Genomic DNA, 14593 nt, shown 5'->3' on the forward strand with positions numbered 1-14593 from the left:
AAACCTTTAGATACAAACCTTATGGTACGGGAAAACACCAAACAACACAATGAGGATTGAGCATAGTCAGTGGCTACAGAACGTTGTGAGACTGCAACCTGGAAATCTACACTGCACATTGAAATTCCCTAATGCAGGGAGCATGAAGGAGCCATGACCACTCTCGCTTGTTCCACTCTTTTCTGGCACCTGTATTTCTTGCAGTAGATCTCTGCTTATTACGACAAGTGGAGAACAGGAGGGAGGTTGGGAGGACGGGCAACGCTAAGAGGGGAACTTGTGGGGAAGCCTAGGTTGTCTGCTTGGACTGGGATATTTCCAGCCAACAACCTGGCAGTCCTAGTCACTTGACAATAGCAGTGCCCTAGAACTCCCACACCACAGGGGGACTCTCACAAGAGCCAAGTTTGGGAAAGAGGTTTTCCAAGATGGGAATATCAGGGAAGAAATGCAGCCTGTTCCCCCAGCTGTGCTGATGCCTGTGTACATACTACTTTCCCTCAAAGAATTATGGGTGCTGTCGTTTACCCCTAAATTCTTTGAGGGGGTAAATGTGCTTTGAATGTATTTCATAGTGTGTATGCACCTAGCGTCCACTATACACACCTAGTGGCATTTACATAACAGAGGCTATTGAAATTCATCCCCCAATTTTGTGTTTTGTTTCCTTTATGGCCACTGAGAATGAAGTAATTCCCTGCCATAGCATAGAGGCAGCACAAGCATCAGACACAAAACCAGGTTTTAAATTATGCTTATGGATGGACATACGGTTGTTGTTTTTCTAAAAAAAATTGTCTGTGGTAAATTAATTTACAACCAGGTGTGTCATCTATCTGGCTTGTACCTAACATGCACTTGCCTCAGGTATAGCAATCAGGGGGTAAAATGTAATGTGCAGAAAAGCCTTTAGAGTGCAGTTGACTAAAACAAGGGTGACTGAAAAAGAAGTCTCTTGTGTCAGACATTATCCAGGCGTACTTTCATTTATAGAACATTTCCCCTTAGTAATGGAATGCACAGCACCACCTCATACTAAAACTAGGTTTTATTATTCTGCAGTTATAAAATGTGAGATATAATGAGTAGGAAGAAAAGTTTACAGCTGCCTTTTCATTATGGAGTGATGAGGATACACAGGGAAAATAACTCTACTGGTCATGTAGTACATGAATGCTTATACACAATCTTTTTCAGTTACCCAGGAGTAAGTTCCATTGAACAGGGCTTGTTTTTGAGTAGATCCTATATTTGTTGTTCTTTAGTCACTTAGTTGTGTCCGAGTCATGAAGAGTCGGACACAACTAAAGGACTAAACAACAACAAATATAGGATTGCATTGCAAGGTCCTAATTATTAGTAAGCTTGGAGCATAATCACAAGTTCAGCATTTTTGAATTTAAATGAGAGAGAGAAACATGTGTAGGCATCTATTGCATTGAAACCTTCTGGGCCTTAAAGTGTTTTTGTTTAGTTTTTTCTAGATCATGCCCTAGTCATTTTTAAGGAATCTCAGATTGTGACTCTTACCTTCTGTCCAGGTAGTCCTGGAGGACCTGCGACACCAGGTAGTCCAGGAGGTCCCTGATGAAAGAAAAACTCATGTTTACAAAATAACTTGCTTTCTTCCTTTAAAAATGAAAACATTGCAAAAGTAGATCCTTCTTAATGCTAAGAGCTCTTTGACAGTGAACCAGGCTGCCATGGGCAGTGGTGGGCTCTTCCTTTGCTTGTGGTACTTAAGCAGAGGCTGATGGACAGCCATCTGTCAGGGATGCTGCAGCAGCATCTTGCTTTGCTGATCCTGCGCACTAGTTGGACCAGATGACCTCCTAGGCGTCTTCCAACGGTTGCTGATTCTACCCCTTTTATGTAACAGAACTTTGCTTATAAACCCCAGTGCATATAGGAGGAAAGGTGACTCACCATAAGAGCCAAGGTTCGTATCTCCTGGAAAAAACAAAAAAAATATATATTAAAGCTTCTTCTTGAAGAAGCAACTCTCTTCCTTTCACCTCCAAACTAATGCTTAAACAATTAACCACACGTTGCATGAATGTAATGTAGGTTTTATTTCCATTCTGGATTTTCAAAATAGTTTTTACACTGTAATTTTTCTTTAGGAAGAACAGCAGCTTTACAGCATCTTCATAATATGGGCGAGACTCAACTCAGCAAATGTGAAGGGACTTCCTCTTCCCTTCCCCTCCTTGCAGAGGGTCTCCCAGCCCTCTGAATCAGATGAAGAGGGGCATCAATGGGAACAGGGAATTCTGTTTACAGAAGTGGAACTCAGTGCACAAGTAGGGCACCACAACTGGCTATACCACCCTATATGTTTACGAATGTCCAAGTTGATCAGCCATTACAGATGCATAGAAGAAAGCATCCGAGTTGGCATTCCTAATCTGAAACAAGCACTACTTCAGTACCTTGAAATTCAAAACCATTTCTCCCCAAACAAGCAATTTCCATACAGCTGTCCCTGTACATATACCATAGACCTGGTTCCTACAGCCCTTCAAATGGTCATTTTATAGTTCAATGCTTTAGACAGCCATACTACTGATTAGTGTACACTGCTCCCACCCATCATCAATCATCAGGCTGCATTGAACCCATCAGTTTACTTGCCTATTTCTGCTGCACAGAAATAGCTTGAACTCCCATGGTGAAGACCAGAAAAGAATAGGTTAATATGAAGTGCAAAATGGAATTTATTAAGCAGACAAGAAATCTTCATTAGGGGGAAAAACCCATTTCAGAGAGTTAAGCTCTTATTCAAAATATAAGTATTGCAAGAAGTTCTTTACTGATTCCTACTGCCTAATGGGTCTATAAACATCTGTTGTAGCTAGGTAACAAATCTGAAACATCTGCAGTATTAATCTGGCAGGTGGGGAACTATCTTATTACTACTGCTATGTCTGTACAACTCTTGCAAAAAGTGATCTGCTGGCAGGAGCTATTCAGGCATATTATATAATATTGCATTTTGAATTAATGTTCTCTTTGTCCTAGCTGACAGCCTATTGGTAGGGTATAAAAGAGATCATGGAGTGCAGAAGTTAGAATACTGAGAGACATGCTGAATAGCACCGCAGTGTACAGTCTGAAGGCAAATGATCTTGCTGGAGCTAAGCAGACCTCCTCAGGTATTAGATGTGAGAAACAGACAATGTCTTGTCCCTCCTTCGACTCAGATATTCTGTGGTCTTGGAGATTCAGACAGTCGTTGGTCATCTCCATATCTTGCATTCAGAGCTGTAGGTCTAGCATATTTTTAGAAAAGGACCAATAGCTTCTTAAACATTCCTTGTGATGTCAGTAAGCTTAGGACCAAAAAAAAAAAAGTGATGCTAAATGCATCACTACAAATTAAACCAATCTTTTAAAAACTAAATAAGCAAGTGTTGGTTCCCTATCACTGACATTAGCTCCACAGGCCCAAGAGAATAACCCTTTCTATCCCATCATGGTTTCAAAGAGAATTATCTCCACGTAGCAATGGAAGTTTTGCTCCTGGGGTTAACAGTAACTGTGGGGGTGATTTTGACTGGAATCATGGCAGGGGAATAAAGAGTTTTAAAAAACTCTCTCTATGAGCCACAGTTCTGATTTTGTTCAGGGCCTCTCATGCCTGCTATTTAAAAAAATTCACATAACTCGTAGTGACCTGTTTAGCATCATGTATAGTTTGGCTTGAAATTTACTAACAGTGTAAGGAATGGATATCAGCTTCGAACATCAAAAGAAAATCCAAAATAAGCTAGACCTACTAATACAGTAAGGGACGCGGGTGGCGCTGTGGGTTAAACCACAGAGCCTAGGATTGGCTGACCAGAAGGTTGGCAGTTAGAATGCCCATGACGGGGTGAACTCCTGTTGCTCAGTCCCAGCTCCTGCCCACCTAGCAGTTCGAAAGCACGTCAAAGTGCAAGTAGATAAATAGGTACCGCTCTGGCAGGAAGGTAAACAGCATTTCTGTGCGCTGCTCTGGTTCACCAGAAGTGGCTTAGTCATGCTGGCCACATGACCCGGAAGCTGTATGCCGGCTCCCTCGGCCAATAAAGCGAGATGAGTGCTGCAACCCCAGAATCGGTCATGATTGGACCTAATGGTCAAGGGTCCCTTTACCTTTATTAATACAGTATGGTGTTTAGTGCCACATGTAGTTTGGCTCTTAGTGGACATCTGGATGGTTTTATACTGAAGCCCGCTTCACAATAAAGTCTAAACGTCACTCAAAAATCTTATTATTGGTTCATGGTGGCTGTATTATCTTTTTTCAAGGCATAATGTTTTTGATTGCCATAATAGGCCCTTCAGCTTTGTCCAGTGAGTTGGAGTTTGCTAACACTCCCCAAAGTAGAACTTCTGTTCATGCAGTAGTTGGGATTCTTTATGCATATTCCAGAGGAATGCCACACTTTTGCTGATCTACTTTAGGTAAAAGATGCTGTTTTGCATGCAGTGGAACAAGGAGATTGCAAACTAATCCTACCATCTTCAATAGGTGACTTCACCAGAATCCCCTGCACATTCTAAAATCTGAGTAGTCCTAAACATGAATGATCTCCACATCATGATCCAGTGCTGCTCAATCACTGGCTGTGATTACAATAATTTTTATACATAAATATAACACCCAAGTCTCCATACTATAACTTCTACAGTGGTAGCAATTAACTGTATGACAGGGTGCCCAAACTTTTTTCAAAGAGGGCCAGATTTGATGAAGTAAACATGCATGAGGGCTGACCACAGTTGTTGAGCTTTTTATAGGATTGAAGTTGCTATGTGTCAGCTTAGTTTATTACCTGTAAAGCTTCATTGATATTGCCATTGTAATCTACCATTTCATTCTTTCCTGGTTCACCCTTGGGACCCTGAAAAATAGTACATAGGTGGTTAGAAACCAGAGTTTCCATCTAGATTAGAGATACTTCAGTGCTTGAAAGTATCTCTAAGTATTCAAGTATCTTGAATAGAAAGCCCCAAAGAAGAGGACGTGCTTCACAGAAAAACTGGTAGTGCAGTTATGTGCACATATAGTCAGATTCTAACCCACTCTGGAATAATCTTCAGTAAGCATATCTTAAGCATACATCCCAATCCCAAAGAAGGGCAGTGCCAAAGAATGCTCCAACCACCGCACAATTGTACTCATTTCACACGCTAGCAAGGTTATGCTTAAAATTCTACAAGGAAGGCTCAAGCAGTATGTGGACTGAGAACTCCCAGAAGTGCAAGCTGGATTTCGAAGGGGCAGAGGAACCAGAGACCAAATTGCAAACATGCGCTGGATTGTGGAGAAAGCTAGAGAGTTCCAGAAAGACATCTACTTCTGCTTCATTGACTATGCAAAAGCCTTTGACTGTGTCGACCACAGCAAACTATGGCAAGTTCTTAAAGAAATGGGAGTGCCTGATCACCTCATCTGGCTCCTGAGAAATCTGTATGTGGGACAAGAAGCTACAGTTAGAACTGGATATGGGACAACTGATTGGTTCAAAATTGGGAAAGGAGTACGGCAAGGCTGTATATTGTCTCCCTGGTTATTTAACTTATATGCAGAATTCATCATGCGAAAGGCTGGGCTGGATGAATCCCAAACTGGAATTAAGATTGCCGGAAGAAATATCAACAACCTCAGATATGCAGATGACACAACCTTGATGGCAGAAAGTGAGGAGGAATTAAAGAACCTTTTAATGAGGTGAAAGAGAAGAGTGCAAAATATGGTCTGAAACTCAACATCAAAAAAACGAAGCTCATGGCCACTGGGCCCATCACCTCCTGGCAAATAGGAGGGGAAGAAATGGAGGCAGTGAGAGATTTTATTTTCTTAGGCTCCATGATCACTGCAGATGGTGACAGCAGTCATGAAATTAAAAGACGCCTGCTTCTTGGGAGAAAGGCGATGGCAAACCTAGACAGCATCTTAAAAAGCAGAGACATCACCTTGCCAACAAAGGTCCATATAGTTAAAGCCATGGTTTTCCCAGTAGTGATGTATGGAAGTGAGAGCTGGACCATCAAGAAGGCTGATCGCCGAAGAATTGATGCTTTTGAATTATGGTGCTGGAGGAGACCCTTGAGAGTCCCATGGACTGCAAGAAGATCAAACGCATCCATTCTTAAGAAAATTAGCCCTGAGTGCTCACTGGAAGGACAGATCATGAAGCTGAGGCTCCAATACTTTGGCCACCTCATGAGAAGAGAGGACTCCCTGGAAAAGACCCTGATGCTGGGAAAGATTGAGGGCACAAGGAGAAGGGGACGACAGGACGAGATGGTTGGACAGTGTTCTTGAAGCTACAAACATGAGCCTGACCAAACTGCGGGAGACAGTGGAAGACAGAAGTGCCTGGCGTGCTCTGGTCCATGGGGTCACGAAGAGTCGGACACGACTAAACAACAACAAGAAAGCATTATCTTCCTCTACTATATTTGCATAAAGATGTTATCAAGCTGTGGTTCATCTGGCCAAGGACAGGTGGCGCTGCAAACTACAGTGGGTTGACAGCTTGCCCAAAACACACAAACCACCCCTTAGTGGAAGAGGGCAAGGTGGAGGGAAGAAGTGGCCCAGGTGGGCAGGTGAGCCACAGATGAACATTCAGTACAGACTGGTGCAGCTCCCCAGCAATTGCTCCCTAGTCCTGTTTTGCTGCCACCTGCCCCTCCCCTCCACCTTACCCTATTCAAGGGCCGCTCCTGCAGTGTAGGGAGGGGTGGGTAGTGAGCTGTAAGGAAAAGGGGCTTTGTTGAACTGTAAGGAGTCAGGGGCTTTTTCTTGTGTGGTGGGGAATATAAGAGGGTTGGCAAAGTCTCCAGGGATTGGGAAGTAGGTGGGGCTGGTGAGCAACCCAAGCACAGATGCAGCCCACAGTATGTATATAAAAGAGCAAGGAGAATTTACTCACCTTTGGTCCTGGAGGTCCAGGTAAACCAGGGGGTCCAGGTTCCCCTTTACCTCCTCCAAGTGCATTGTCAGAATCTCCCTTATCTCCCTAGATATACAAATAAACAACAGTGGTCAAATGATTGTAATGCCTGTATTTCTATAACAGGCTTTTTCTGAATGAGTGAAGGGGAGGAAGTGATAAATGAGAAGGTATTGCTGCTAATACCCCTTAGTCAGTTGAGTGCTGACATTACATATACTAATTGTGAAACCAGTTAGCAAAACCAGCACTGTCCACACAGGAGGAGAAACCTGCCTCTGAGATTTGGCCCGCTTTTCCAACCCCTTAATGTGGTTGGCCCCCTTGGAACTCCATGCCAATACAGTGGTACCTCGGTTTACGAACTTAATCCATTCTGGAAGTCCATTCTTAAACCGAAACCATTCTTAAACCGAGGTGCACTTTCCCTAATGAGGCCTCCTGCCGCCAGTGCCCTTCCACCGTTCGGCTTCCGTTCTTAGACCGAGGTAAAGTTTGCAAACCGGGACACTACTTCCGGTTTTGCAGAGTTCGTAAACCGAATAGTTTGTAAACAGGGCTGTTCTTAAACCGAGGTACCACTGTAGAAGTTTGCTTTTAGGCATCTTCTGGAAAAAACAACCACTGAATTATTCAAACAGGTCTTTCAGTTCTGAAATCCTTTGCCAACCAGCTATCGCTGATGTGTTGACGTTTTTACTATAATAGTGTGTTTTCAGTCTGTATACCGCCTTGTGGATATTTCATATGAAAGTGTGGCCTATAAACGTTTTTAAAAAACAAATGTACAAAGATCTGTCCAGTGAAATATTTTTTCCAGTCAGATTATTTGCTATTTTTATCAAAGCATAAAGATGCATACTTGGAGGTGCCCTGTTCCCTGAATGTTTCTGTGCAAGCAAATAAAGAAAATATACCTGTTACCACATCCCCTTCCCAGGTAACAAAACAAACCTTTTGTCCTACGGTTCCAGGAGGTCCCGGATCACCAGGTTTTCCTTTCTCGCCCTGTTGGTAAAATATACACATGGTTGGATACCTGCTGCAGTTATTGGTTTAATCTGCACTAGGATCAGCTGAATGGCGGTAAATCTATCTTTGGACACAACATGGCAAGTATGTCTACAGCTTTATTCCTGTTCCTTTGCTAGTTTTCCTTCTGAAGATCCATCGTTTGCCTTTTGATTCTATATCACAGCATGGCCATGTGTCCATTTTCTTTTACACACACACACACACACACACACACACACACACACATGGGTTGGTTTTCTTTTTTAAAAAAAGTTCCGGCTACAAGAAGTTTCTCTCTTTCAAAGAACATGGTTTAAAATGAAACAATCTCTCAAAACTAATCACCATCTAATGAACTTTCCAGTTTTGAAAGGCTGCATTTCACAAACATCTTGTGAAGAAACCATCTTCACAGGACAATCATTTATCTGAAGGTTTGATATTGGTGGCCAGGAACTGGCAGGTGCGTCACAGGTACCAGAATCAAGGTGATGCAATCCTGTATATGTCCAAGATCATCCCTCTACAGTGCCCGTATGGATGGCTTTATACCCTTGCGCTATGCCCAAGTACCTAAGCTTGATAAAACAAACAATATGGATGTTCCCATTTCAGTTATCTAACACAGAAACACCATTATCATCCCTCGTTTCAGGAAAGTTCTGGCCACCTGTTGCAACCCAAGCTTAGCACACTTCCTCTTATCCCACTTTGAGCTAATGAGCAATTCAACGAGCAATTTCCAGATTGACGTTTGCTCAACTTAGAGCTAAAGAGCAAATTTTCCCTGGAAAAGGAGCGGGGAAACCACTTGAACCATACTTTCTAGGCATGGGACAAGCGGAAGTGTGGATGAGCCCTCAGTGATTTTGCCAAGTTTCTGTGCCAAGTTTCTGGGTGTGCATGCTTCACAGAGGCATAGATGGGGGGGGAGGTGGGGGCGCCACTGGGTGCCACACCGCGGGGGTGCCCAAACCATGCATTTCTCCTGGGAGTGACACGGTGGCCCATGCATCTGCAGGCTCCGCAGTGTCGAAACAGCAGTGTGGAGCTTGCAGCCACCTGCTGCCTCCCCCTCAGCTGCCCTACAGATGAGGGAGAGGCGGTTGCTGCCCCGGCTAAACCCCACCCAGTGGGTGGCTTCCCTTGCCCCTGGGTGCAGGGCATGCACGCCGCCCCAGGTGTCCTAGTGGCTAACTACACTGCTGATGCTTCAGCTATAAGGAGAGATCACTCCATAGTACAAAAGGGTCTGTGGGCTGAATGGCCAAACATTTTGAGCTGTGCCTTTGCATTACATAAAAGCAGCATTCAGTTTCAAACAAATTCATTTTGATCTTTTTATGAGCCACCTTTGGCTTACGCCCCAAAGGCAGTGTGCAGTTAAAAGAACAAACAAAAACAACACAAAAATTCACCATCAAAAACAACGTAAAACACAGAAACAGCAGCATCCATCCCCAAAAAACCAAACCAGACATCCAACTGCAATTTAAATCAGCTATTCAACACACCAAAATGCATGGGAAAATAAGGAAAGGAAATTGCTGCCAAAAACATTTTATAATGAGTGGTGGGGAGACTTCCGGGTTAGCGCCTCCGGCAATGTCGGCGAGGCCAAGGCGAGGCGGAGACCCACCAAAAACCACAGGCGGGAGAAGCCTGTGGATGTGGGATTCGGCTGGCACCTTTTGCACCTCCCCTACTCACGGGGAAACCCGGTTTCGGGGATCCGGAGCAACGTGGGGTGAGCGGCGCGGTGCTTTGAATCAACTGCTTCTGTCACGGAGTGAAGCCGCATTGCTGTTGCCGGAGAGCGCTGACTTTTTCCTGTGGACAATTGGACTCTAAACAACTACCCGTGAGTAGAACGGAAAATTGGATCTCTAAACTTCTTAATTTGGCATCGAAACGGGAAGGCTTCAAACAGGAAGTCCGCCTTCCTCTTTTGTAAATAGATTGAAGCAAAGACATTGCAAGTTAAAGCCTGGAAAGTCTTTTGTAAAGGATTAAATCTCCATCGGTTAAAATTACTAAACCCCCCTTGGAAGCAGGAGAAGAGGGGGGAAATTCTAGATCGTTTAAGCCTGCAGGAGAGAGAGTGAAGAAAGATAAATCACCACCGTTTCGAACCTGGGAACGGGCTGCCAGTAAGATTGACGTTTTGGGAAAGTTCATTGAATGTGAATAAAACGTATGTTGACAGATAGTTAAATAAGAGAAATATATTGTTTCCACTGTTTCCTTTTGCACTTAAAAAGGAGCAAAAAAAGTAACTGAAAATCGAAACTAACTCTGTCACTGGATCTGCGTTTAAAAGGATGGATACAAATAGAAATTGTTTCCCCTAGAGGGAGCTTTTGAAACTGTCGCAGGAGTGGAGCTGGGGAATTTTCCAGCTGCAGAGATTAAAGAGCGTGAGAATCAGAGTCTGACCTTGGACAAGAATGTTGACAGAAGAAGCCTTAGTGATTGCATTTTGCAAGACAAGTGCTTTATTGGAACAGCTTCATGAGAAGATGGATGTGATGATTATTAAAATTGACAATTCGGGACAAAAAATGACTAAGTTGGGACTGAGTTAATGGTAAGATAAGGTTAAAATAAATTAAGATAATTAAATGATAGAAAACAGTGAAAGATGGGAAGGATTTGCTGAAATAATTAATAACTAGAACACAAAAAGGGAGGTGTGAGGAGGTCGATGAGACAGGTTAATGAAAGATAAAGATATGGAAATAATGGATGTGTTTTTAACTGTTTTTGCTTTTGTTTTTGTTTTGATGTATTGTGTCTTTTGCTTTTTTATATGTATTGTAATATATTGATCTGTACTGTTTATTTTTTCTCTTTCTTTTTTACTTTTTTCTTTTTCTTTTTCAATTCTTAAACTTTTAATAAATATTATTTTTTTAAAAAAATATGAGTGGTGGGGTAGCTAGTCCAATAAAGACATTGTAAATACAAGGTCAGATGGTTGTGGGATCCAAACAAAGGCCTTGAGGGAAGACCTTGCATTTTGGGTAGAATCAAGTGGGAGAGAGTAGTCCTTTAAGTAACAGACCCCAAGTTACCCAGGCAATAGCCAGCACTTTCAAATGTGCCTAGAAAGGAACCAGCAACTATTATAGTTATTTAAGAACTGGTGAGATGCAGTCTCTATAGCTAATACACTGTAGCTGCTGTGTTTTGTACTAATGGAAGTTTCCAGGGTCTTCAAAGGATATATAATACAGAGTGCATTTCATGAGTCCACACTAAATGTTACCAGAGCACCAATAATTGTGGCTGGACAATCTAGCAGGGGTTGCAGCCGATCTACCAGTTCCAGTGACAGTGCTTCATCAATCAGCAGCACCAGACTGTGAACTCCAGAGACCGTAACCCCATCCTTAGGGAAATGCAACCCAGTCTGTTCTAATTATCTGAGCTGGCCAGAATGCATTTTTGCTCAAGAAATGTCTGGATTTCAAAATAGGAAACATGATTTAAATCATATTGATCACACTGATTTATAATAGCACCAGCTGTACGGAAGGCTATCTTGAGACCATTTATTCTGAATCCATTCCATGTACCCCAGTGAGAGCCCATTTTTGTAAATTTCTGCTTGACGGCTGGATCACATGGGTATGAACCATATGAGCGACACATTGCTTAATGGGAAGGGCATCACTAATATTGCATGTGCAAGCATGATGTATAAAGCAGGTCTGAGAGTTAACAAGGGCAGTTCTTTTTATGGGAATAGGCCTTTGGAAGGAAGGGAAACAGAAGGGGGGGCACAGAGATTGAGGAAGAATGAGCCAAGTGGTAGGGCAGAATGAAGTACTGAGAGCTGCGTGGAGCAAACCTGATTATCTGACCACTGAAAGCTCTGTCTGACTTTCCTTTCCAACTGTTTTCTACAACCAAGACAGCCTTCAAAGTTAAATCACAACAGCTGAGATTCTCAGGATGCCAACTTCTGTTCTAGATATAACTGCTTTCTGTGTCTGCATGGTATGCATATGCAGTGGTCCAAATGGACATCGCAGTAACACTTTTGAGTACAGATGGAAATTGTTTACTCAGAGGGCCATTTTCATGCACTATCTGGATCTGCAGTGAAGAAGTTGAGCTCACTTATATTTCAAAGTGCACACAAGGCATTAAATGGAGTGCTTCATTTTCAAATTAAGTTGGGAAATGTGAAGAGTTAATAAGCTGCAGCCAGAGCTTATACTAATCAGTTGCATGGATTTTGCTATCTTCAAAGTCAGCAGCAATTGCATCCTCTTATAAACCGGCATCCCAGCATACATCCAAATCGTTCTGTCCTCCCATCACAATACTTATCCTGTTTGTTATTCCAAGGGTGAAAGAAGACACAATATATAAACATATCTCTTTCAGAAGACTGCTAATGTTTGAGTATTATGAACAGGGGTGCTTCAAATTCTGGGTTTAGTTTTGGGCATACACAGCACACTCCACACTTGTAAGAAATAGGATAAAAGCATTCTTTGGCAAGCATGAAAATGCAGCTCAAAGCAACCTGGTCAAGGTTTGGGGGAAGGACAAGACAAATAAGCAAACCAAGCTCAAGCATTTGACAATGTCCTACCCTCTGCCCCCTTTTCCCTGGCAAACCTGGGGGGCCCATCTTCCCTGCAACTCCACGGTCTCCCTTTATTTGGAGGATGGGTAAGAAAAGGGAGGCAGAGAATTATGTCTGTTACGCTTGACTGGTAGTCTCCAAGCACAACATAGCCAAACCCTGAAGCACCTAAAAGAAATAGCAAACTTGCTAAAACTTCTACTTCTGTTGCTGATAGCAACAACAACATCAGTAGGATTTAGATAGAGTTTTAAAGTGGTGAAAACACTTCATACACCTAATCTCAGTAATCTACACAACAACCCTGTAAAGTAGGTCATTATTGGTGCCCTTCTATTGAAGCTTGGGGAGGAGATCTAGAGCTAAGATATAGTAGCTCCATAGATATAGATAGATAGATAGATAGATAGATAGATAGATAGATAGATAGATAGAAACTTCTACAGACCATGGTAAAATTTCACTTGTCTCCTGCTGGGGAGGGGAGAGGAAAATAGGGAACATCTCTACTGACCAAAGTATTCACATACTCACATCCTGATTATAACACCAGATCTCCTAAAGAGACTTAAAATAAAACATGGACAAAGCAGACTAAGAACAGACGTTTCTTTAAGTGCAATACCTTTGCTCCTGGAATCCCTGGCTCACCCTGCATTAGGAAAAGATGGAAAAACAAACTGAGAGAAGAAGAGAGGAGAGGGGTGATTCTTTTACTTCCAACACTAACAGGCAGAGTAGGTGACCATTCTTTGAAGAAGACCTCATGCCAAAGCCCCACTTTAACTTTATTTCAATTTGCATTTACGTCTGTCTAATGGGTTTCACTAGGTCTCACACAGCTGTGTACTGATGTGAAATTCACTCATGCAACTTTCTATCCAGCTTTAAACGGACCAAAAGTATTTTATTTCAAGACTCAAAAATGGAATCTGCAGAAATACAGATGGGCAAGAGTTGTTAATATTCAAGTTTGAGGGTGGAACTAATGTAGAAAACATTGAGTTCTGATGTTTTCCTTCTAATGCAAATGTCAGTCAGGGCTATTTTCTGGGGAGAATCAGTAGATGGGAAAGGATTTGAAGTCTTCCCTCGCTTGCAGATTTGGCCCTGCAAATATTGTCCTAAGGAGGCAACTTGGAAAAAGAGAACCATGACTATGCAGATAGGAGCAATGTTGATTTGGGCCACCAGAGCCATAGTGCCCTTCTTTACATTCTCCCATAGAAGTGAATGGAGCACAATAACGTGTTGCTCTTGGAGAAACTCTGGTAATGACACTGGGGGCTCAACCACACTTCCCTTCATCCCATGATTTCTTGGTCCAAGAGGTTTTTCTTCTGTCCCACCACTTTCCCTGAGAAAACCTGTGGTTTACTGCTGAATTGGAACCAACATCAATCTGCAGAAAACCCAAATACCATTTGTTCTGATCCAACAAAAACCTGCAGATTTTCTTGGAGAAAGCAGCAGGACAAGAAAAAAAACTTCTCAGACCTGTGTCTAGAAATCATGGGACAAATGGAAGTGTGGATGAGCTCTGGGTGGCCCAGCCCTCGCCAACAGAATTCCCAGGGAGGAGGAAGTCCCATTTACTTCAGTGCAGAGTACAAATATAACATTCCACCCTCTGCACATATCCTACCTTTTAAAAGGAATTTTGGTAGCGCTATAAAATTACTCTGATAAGGCAGGTGCCTCGGACTCAGCTATACAGCTGCAAATAAAATGTGTGTTGTAAAGTGCATTATACAAATGTGGCATTAGATGGCAATGGTGAGCTATGGCAAATTCAATATTCTTTTCAAACATTTTTTTTTAAAAAAAGCATTTCACAGAGTTTTTTTATATGTGTTTAGATTCCATACAAGTCTGCGAGAAAAGTTATATTATGATCATTTAAAAGAAATCACTCTGGTCTGTGTTTCTGTTTGCAACAGTGTTATAATGTCTCTGTAACACCAGCATCTCATGTGGGTTGTGGTACTATATTTTTGTACACCACTCTAAGCACTGGTTTGCTGGCACA

The 14593-nt window shown here is 42.4% G+C and overlaps 1 protein-coding gene across 48 annotated transcripts in view; it reads right to left on the bottom strand.

The window, feature by feature from the left end:
- Positions 1-14593, bottom strand: part of COL13A1 (collagen type XIII alpha 1 chain) — a gene marked incomplete at its 5' end in the record, with an annotated part of 88489 nt that overhangs the window by 26470 nt on the left and 47426 nt on the right. For 34 of the 48 annotated variants that reach the window (XM_081189650.1, XM_081189644.1, XM_081189641.1 and 31 more), the window contains 7 exons: positions 1531-1584; positions 1927-1950; positions 4821-4889; positions 6930-7016; positions 7905-7958; positions 12571-12633; positions 13190-13216. In XM_081189650.1, the coding sequence (XP_081045776.1) occupies positions 1531-1584; positions 1927-1950; positions 4821-4889; positions 6930-7016; positions 7905-7958; positions 12571-12633; positions 13190-13216 (378 nt within the window). The remainder of the gene's footprint in view (positions 1-1530; positions 1585-1926; positions 1951-4820; positions 4890-6929; positions 7017-7904; positions 7959-12570; positions 12634-13189; positions 13217-14593) is intronic. The other 14 variants (XM_081189674.1, XM_081189673.1, XM_081189672.1 and 11 more) reach the window with 2 other exon arrangements.

The sequence above is a fragment of the Podarcis bocagei genome, assembly GCF_964188305.1.
Source record: "Podarcis bocagei genome assembly, chromosome: 4".
NCBI lineage: Eukaryota > Metazoa > Chordata > Lepidosauria > Squamata > Lacertidae > Podarcis > Podarcis bocagei.